This window comes from Micromesistius poutassou, assembly GCF_964030765.1.
Source record: "Micromesistius poutassou genome assembly, chromosome: 2".
Lineage (NCBI taxonomy): Eukaryota > Metazoa > Chordata > Actinopteri > Gadiformes > Gadidae > Micromesistius > Micromesistius poutassou.
In genome coordinates, this window is record NC_140272.1 from 11061054 (window position 1) to 11069335 (window position 8282).

General features: G+C 45.9%; 1 protein-coding gene across 1 annotated transcript in view; it reads left to right on the forward strand.

Annotated features, from left to right (window-relative positions):
- Positions 1-3997, forward strand: part of pck1 (phosphoenolpyruvate carboxykinase 1 (soluble)) — a gene marked incomplete at its 5' end in the record, with an annotated part of 4869 nt that extends 872 nt beyond the window's left edge. Inside the window, 7 exons of the mRNA XM_084464080.1 lie at positions 335-538; positions 1097-1284; positions 1448-1610; positions 1745-1969; positions 2155-2286; positions 2606-2701; positions 3125-3997. Coding sequence (XP_084320206.1) covers positions 335-538; positions 1097-1284; positions 1448-1610; positions 1745-1969; positions 2155-2286; positions 2606-2701; positions 3125-3582 — 1466 coding nt within the window. The 3' untranslated portion in view covers positions 3583-3997. The remainder of the gene's footprint in view (positions 1-334; positions 539-1096; positions 1285-1447; positions 1611-1744; positions 1970-2154; positions 2287-2605; positions 2702-3124) is intronic.
- Between the last annotated feature and the right edge of the window lie 4285 nt (positions 3998-8282).

Here is an 8282-nt window from a genome sequence, read left to right on the forward strand (position 1 = left end):
TTCAAATACAGATTGAATAGGCTGTTTTGAAGGGTTTTATTTCTTCAGAATTGTCTTTTTTAGATGTTGATTTGAAAATAATTAAGTTATAAAATATAATTTATATTTCTATATCTATTGTCCTGACAGTTATTACATTTACATTTTTATTAATGACTCATCAGTTACATGGTATTGATTCATTTTGAAAAGCTGCTGTGTTAGCAGCAGCAGCAGCAGCAGCAGCAGCAACGGAACAGAAGAGTTGACCTTCAGCCTCCATTTTTGATCTGTTGACTCTTCCTGCCCTCCCCCTGTCTGACCTCTGACTCCTGCTCCTCCTCCTCTCTCCCAGGTCGTACTATGTACGTTATCCCCTACAGCATGGGGCCGGTGGGATCCCCCCTGTCCAAGATCGGAGTGGAGCTGACTGACTCTCCCTATGTGGTGGCTAGCATGAGGGTGATGACCCGCATGGGCCGGGCCGTACTAACCGCCCTGGGAGCGGGGGAGTTCGTCCGCTGCCTGCACTCCGTGGGCTGCCCCCTGCCTCTGAAGAGTAAGTGCTCCGGAGACTTAAGTGAACAAGTAATGAGATAAACAAAATGAGATAAGGGGAATGGGACGGGGAATGTGTGGACGTTCTGATAAAGCATTCAGAAAGATGGAGCCCAAGTCAAGTGTTCCTAATTTGTGGTGGGAATAATAATATATTATAGTCATAATACAGTAAAGCCAACTTTGATGTATCTAAATTGACCTAATCTTTATTTACCTTCATATTTTCATTAATTTTCTGTTATTAAAGGCCTTGTTTCATTCAGTCCTGCACAGTTTCATCAACATCGAATAACCCAAAGCCTTTCTCTCTCTCTGTCTCTATCTCTCTGTCTCTGTCTCTGTCTCTGTCTCTGTCTCTCTCTCTGTCTCTATCTCTCTGTCTCTGTCTCTGTCTCTATCTCTCTGTCTCTGTCTCTGTCTCTCTCTCTGTCTCTCTCTCTCTCTCTCTCTCTCTCTCTCTCTCTCTCTCTCTCTCTCTCTCTCTCTCTCTCTCTCTCTCTCTCTCTCTCTCTCTCTCTCTCTCTCTCTCTCTTCTGCTTCTCACTCTCTCTCTCAGAGCCCCTGGTTAATAACTGGCCGTGTAACCCAGAGCAGACCTTGGTCGCCCACGTGCCCGACCGGCGGGAGATCGTGTCATTCGGCAGCGGCTACGGCGGGAACTCCCTGCTGGGGAAGAAGTGCTTCGCCCTGCGCATCGCCTCCCGCCTTGCCAAGGAGGAGGGCTGGCTGGCCGAACACATGCTGGTACACACACACCTCATGCACCACGCCCACCTTGTACTGCGTACTACTACGCACGCCGTGCCCCACGTTCTACACACACCACGCATCACGGACACACAGGTGGCCCCACGTAGGGTCCCATTGTACCGCTCCCTAACCGTCTCTCCCCCTCCCCTCTGGTCAGATCCTGGGCGTCACCAACCCAGCGGGCCAGAAGAAGTACATGGCGGCCGCGTTCCCCAGCGCCTGCGGGAAGACCAACCTGGCCATGCTCTGCCCCACCCTGCCGGGCTGGAAGGTGGAGTGTGTCGGAGACGACATCGCCTGGATGAAGTTTGACGAGCAAGGTGAGTGTTTGTTCTGGTTCTTGGTTCTCTTCTCCTCCTCTCCTACCAGTGGCACGGCCCACTAGAAACAGATATTCTCAGAGATATGAGATATGAAACTCTAACACCATCTTCTTCATTGTTGTGGTCGCTAGGCAACCTGCGGGCCATCAACCCTGAGAACGGCTTCTTCGGGGTCGCCCCGGGCACCTCCATCAAGACCAACCCCAACGCCATGGCAACCATCGTCAAGAACACCCTCTTCACCAATGTGGCCGAGACCAGTGACGGGGGAGTGTACTGGGAGGGCATGGACCAATCCCTGGCCGAGGGCGTCACCCTCACTTCCTGGAAGAACCAGCCTTGGAGCCCCAGCGATGGTGAGAGTCATGAACATACAAATAGTATGTCATAATGAATACATACCATTTAAATCATAGGTATTTATTAATAAATACACCAAACTATTCACTAAACTCAAACCTGCGACAGAGCAATCAGGGTAACTTGTTTTAGCTTTTTTTCACTTCTTTTCTATTTTCTTTTCCCCCCCCCCCCCCTCCAGGGGAGCCAAGTGCTCACCCAAACTCCCGCTTCTGCACCCCGGCTGACCAGTGTCCCATCATCGACCCCCAGTGGGAGTCCCCTGAGGGCGTCCCCATCCAGGCCATCATCTTCGGGGGCCGCCGGCCCCAGGGTGAGCAGCCCAGGGACCACGCAGCAGAGAGGAACTGGATAGAATAGAATGGAATATAAAATAATAGAATACAGTAGAAGTTAGATTATTAGAATTCAACAGAACTGAATAGAACTGAATAGAGTAGAATTGAATAAAATAGTACGCAATAGATACGATTAGAATATAACTGAATAAAATATAAAAGTGGCCCTTGGCCAATCACATACACAGTTAAATTAAATTGCGGATGTAAATTGCCGTAATAAAACAATAATAATCATTCATTAACTCTCTTTCTTTCTCTTTTCTCTCTCCCTCTCTCTCTCTCTCTCTCCAGGGGTTCCTCTGGTCTATGAGGCGTTCTCATGGCAACACGGGGTGTTTGTTGGCGCTGCAATGAGGTCAGAGGCCACGGCGGCAGCAGAACACAAAGGTACACAACTCTACGAACAACAACGCTCTGATATTATTGTACCATCATACTCCCTGCGCGTGAACGGGCAAAAGTGAGGCGTAGGGGTGACTCTCATGAACAACACACCAACACACAATCCACTGTGAGGCATCGCAACGCAATGTTGCACAGTGATGCACAAAGAACAGTACATAATGAGAAAACAATAACAATACAATTAGACATACCAAGACACAACAGGCGTGTGCATGTTTTTCATACCCACCAATGCATTATAGCACAATCCAATGCCCAATAATATTTACAATATTTACAATATTTACCACCCCAACACATAGCATGTGACATGACATTGTCATACATTATGACATTAAAACAATTGTTGCATCATATTCCATCTCATCCTCCTAACCAAACCCCCCCCCCCCCCAATCCCCGCAGGTAAAGAGATCATGCACGACCCCTTCGCCATGCGGCCGTTCTTCGGCTACAACTTCGGCCACTACCTGTCCCACTGGCTGAGCATGGCGGAGCGGCCCGGTGCCAAGCTGCCCAAGATCTTCCACGTCAACTGGTTCCGCAAGAGCCCCAGCGCGGGCTTCCTGTGGCCCGGCTTCGGGGACAACATCCGTGTGCTGGACTGGATGTTCCGCCGGCTGGACGGGGAGACTGGGGCTGAGCCCTCCGCCGTGGGCTACCTGCCCACCAAGGGCTCCCTGAACCTGGAGGGTCTGGCCGAGCCCGTGGACCTGCAGCAGCTCTTCTCCCTGGACCAGGAGTTCTTGAGGAGCGAGGTGGAGGCGGTGAGGAGCTACTTCACCACGCAGGTCAACGACGACCTGCCCGAGGAGGTGGCCAGGCAGCTGGACCTGCTGCGGGCGCGGGTCGAAGAGATGTAGAGGAGAGGGTCTGGAATACGCTGCCCTGGAACCTTCTAGAACTGTGTGTGTAAATCAGCAATCCAGTTCAGAACTTTTAGCTAAGCAAACAAAAGGCTTTATTTTTCTATGAGATAAATATTACTGTGATTAGTTAGTTATTAGTCAGTTTAACGGTTTATAAGTCATCAGTTGGAAGTGCAATTTCATTCCTGTGGTGCCTTAATCAAATTAACCTCCCATATTTGATCACTTTTATTTAATATATTGCTCTAAAGTTGAGCACATTTGGGTCCATATTAGGACACTGTATGAAAGTAAGTTATTACTAAGTTATATATAAATGCACATCTTTCGGTACATGGTCATGAGTTGATCCCCCATCACCAATTGAATTGGTGCTGCCCAGCAGTTGGGCTGTGTGGGTGACCCTGTTTGTACTGCCCGAAAGGAGGAGTAGGCAAGACGTCTCTATGTTCGAGGATCCTGTTTGTCTTCCTGTCATTGTTTTGTGTTTAAATGTATTTTTCTATGACATCTGTATTTATTACTCTGCTCTGATCGAATGGGGGGATGGGGAAACAAATATTTGAAATAAATATTATGCGCCCATCCTTTCTGTTCTCTGGTCTTAACTCTTCTCAACTCTAATACTATCTTATCCACTCTACTATAATACTATTATATATTATACTATTTATATATATATAATTGATCAATGTATTGATTGATTAAAGTCCTTGTGAAACAGCCTTACCCAGAGACTGAGATGTGATGTCACATTGTAACATGTTTCTCATGACACTGCTGTGCCTTTGGCAGACAAGAACACACCTTTCACAAGGTTAGGTAGTCAAATTATATTTCTACAGTATGGTTTGTTAAATGATGAAACTGATTACATAATATATTTATAAATGTAAAGTAAACTATATATATATAGATATATATATCTATATCTATATATATATACTGTATATATATATATATATATATAGAAAGAGAATGCAAGAGCGAATATACAATAAAATATGGAATATTTGTAAAATATTTACCCTTGAAAATCTACCCGTATATAAGCATATTTTCATGAAACACATACACACATAACAAAACACACACACGTTTTAAACAGACAGAACCTGACAGACTAGACTTTGCCAGAAAAATGACAATTGACAATCCAAACAAATGACAATGCAGGTATGTTCAATGACAATGGAAGAAGATCTTCCTCATAGCTCATTGGCTCATAGCCAACACGCGTGGAGACAGGTTGTTAGTGTCGGATGTGCACTTTGTTTGCCTGGTACGGAAGGTAGAACTCTGGGTTCAAATGTTCCTGTTGTCACAACAGGATTGATTCTGAATTCCAGGGAAAACAACAAGGGAGGATTATTTAAATTGGTTCCGTTCATATCTCTCCATGATCAGATTCTGGAAGAATAAACATGTGCACCACACACCCACACACACACATTAAAAAAGACATTGCATCATATTGGAACAAAGACACCATGGTGTGTGGCAATAGAAATAAAACTTTGTTCTTGTTATCTCTGACGCGATTCAAAGTATCCAGTCAGCCCTGGTACTTTGATTACAGATATTAAGTGATAAAGGCAGTAAAAAGTCCATCAGGGAACATGTTATCTCTGCAGTAGTTGACATCCTCACATTCCAACACTGACTCCCTCAGCGTGCATCATGTATATGATGTATATGAAAGTGTGTGAACTGTCCATTCTAGTCGATGATTCTGAGAGAAGATAAGATGAGATAAGAGCAGCATACCCCACGAAAGAACAGCGGGCTGGCTAACCAAGACTGGAAGGTTCTGCAGTAGCCTGACAGTCTGCTCTGATGGACGGCCTCAGCGTTTTCACTCCCAGGAACCCGTACCAGTCCCCCGTATAGCTGGCTCCCACTGTCCCCCAGTAGAAGACTGTGGTGTCACTGGCTAACTCCCAGTGTCCCCCAGTAGAAGACTGTGGTGTCACTGGCTAACTCCCAGTGTCCACCAGTAGAAGACTGTGGTGTCACTGGCTAACTCCCAGTGTCCACCAGTAGAAGACTGTGGTGTCACTGGCTAACTCCCAGTGTCCACCAGTAGAAGACTGTGGTTGTACTGGGCGGTTCCCAGTGTCCCCCAGTAGAAGACTGTGGTTTCACTGGATCACTCCCAGTGTCCAATAGTGGAAGACTGTGGTTGTACTGGGTGGTTCCAAGTGTCCCCCATTAGAAGACTGTGGTTGTACTAGACAGCTCCCAGTGTAACCAGTGGGAGACTGTGGTTGTACCAGACAGCTCCCAGTGTAACCAGTGGGAGACTGTGGTTGTACTGGGTGGTTCCCAGTGTCCCCCAATAGAAGACTGTGGTTGTACTGGGCAGCTCCCAGTGTAACCAGTGGGAGACTGTGGTTGTACTGGGCAGCTCCCAGTGTAACAAGTAGGAGACTGTGGTTGTACTGGGCAGCTCCCAGTGTAACAAGTAGGAGACTGTGGTTGTACTGGGCAGCTCCCAGTGTAACCAGTAGGAAACTGTGGTTGTACTGGGCAGGGGGGCGGAGGATTGGGGAGATGATGTCAGTGATAGAATGGAATTTAAACAGCCAATCAGGACAGGCTGACCAGTACAGCTATATGATGTAACATCCAAAACCAAACGTGATTGTTCAGAGTCTGCAGATGTGGCTGCCTTCCAGTTTAGCATCATTAATCAAACAGCAGCCATTAATGATTGATGACAGTGGATTACGGTGCTGGAAAGAGTTCCAGATATCAGTCCTGGGCAGCTGGAAGCTGGCAGCTGGGAGCTGGGAGTGTCAGTCCAGTGTATCAGTGTGTCTGTGATAGTGTGTTTGGCTAACAGAGCTGTTCCTGGCACCAACCCTACTAATACGCTGTCGTAGTAATACTAAACTAAAAGCAAACTAAAGCAATTTCTCTTCAGATACAGATTCAAGGGGCTTTATTGGCATGGAAAATGTAGATTGATATTGCGAAAAGTACCTCTCTCTCTGGTTTAATCTCACATCTCATGTCTGTCTGTGCATGTCCATCTGTCTGTCTGTTTGCCTTTCTATCTAGCTGTCCATATGTCTGTCCATTTGCCATGCTCCCTGCCTGTCTGCTTGCCTGTCTATCTGTCTGCCCATATGTCTATCCGTCTTTCTGTCTCTCTTTCCGTCTGCATCTCTATAAATCTCTCTGGTCTATTCTAAGTTCTGATAAATGTTGCTCCACCAGTCTTTCTGTCTTTTTGCATGCCTGTCATCTGTCATCTGTCTGTCTGAGGGATGGGGTTATTATATGACCTAATCAAGGCTGTTTGTCGGCCTGTTTCTCTGCCTGAGGGGTGGAGGTATAGTGTATCCCTCACTCTCTTTCTATGGCTCAGCACAGTTAACTGGTTCAGACCAGCTGAGCTTCTGACAAAACACCAATCAGGTAAAACTAACATCCGTCACCTCCCTCCGTCATTCCTCTTGTTGGCCCTCCCACTGAACCTCTCTCGTACGTATTTGCAGTAGAGGACCCCAAACTGTGACCCCTGACCCCCAGGACCTCTCATGGGGTTATCAGATATGCAAGTTGGGGTCGCAGGAGATTGTTGAAATTCTTTGCAGGTATCATCAAGGTCCTGAACAAAAAAAAATCCTGTCTGCCAAATGAGTTGTACAAGCAAGCTACTACTAATCACTGGAGGATTAGTATGATGGTACAATAATATCAGTGGGTTGTTGATATTACATGCAAATTGTTGCTTGGGATAAAACGATGTGTGTGCTGAAGCAGTTGCATAGAAATGTTCCAAATCTTTTTGGGACATTTTTCGGTGTGAACATTCCTGTGCATCTGCTTGGTGCACAGAAATAGACAGACAAGTGGACAGCTATAGACAGGCAGTCAGACAGACCAATTGGAAAGGCAGACAGCCAGACAGACATGAGATGTGAGATTAAATCAGAGAGCGAGAGGTACTTTTTGCAATATCAATCTATCTATGTTCAATCTATGTTTTCCATGCCAATAAAGCACCTTGAAATCTGTATCTGAGGTTGTGTTAGTTTGCTTTTAGTTAAGTATTGCTATGACAGTGTTGTAGTAGGGTTGGTGCCAGCATCAGCTCTGTGTGTAGCATTAGCCAAACACTATCATAGACACAAACAGACACAGGTTTGAAGAGAGTTGTTGCTCAAGTCACTGAACTCTATTGCTATAGTAGTAAAGTATAACAGAAGTCAGGTAATGTGAGGTAGCCTGACAGATTAATTTAGAAAGATATGTCCTGCCCTTTATCACCTCACCCCTTTCTCTCTCTCTCTCTCTCTCTCATCTCTCATGGTGCGTCTTTTCTTGAGCGGAGACGAGAAATAGAGAACAGAAGTGTCGTTGATTGTGGAGGGCAGGAAAATGCCAGATTTCAAAAAAGAATGTAAGAATGTAAATGTAAACTCCAGCATGATCTGTGTAAGTTAGCAATAAAGTAACCCCTTCTATTTTTTTTATAGCATCAGAAGAGATAAGCCAGTCCGACGCTGAAGAGGCAAAGACTGGACAACATATGTCATGTAAAATATAAAAGACAGAACAAACGTGATAGATAGTCAATTATATAAAATATGTTGTGACCTCAGAGCAGCAGTCAAGCCTGTCTGATGCTGCTGGTGAACCCGATAGACACGACGAGGCCAGGACTGAGGGGACAGGTAGGGAGG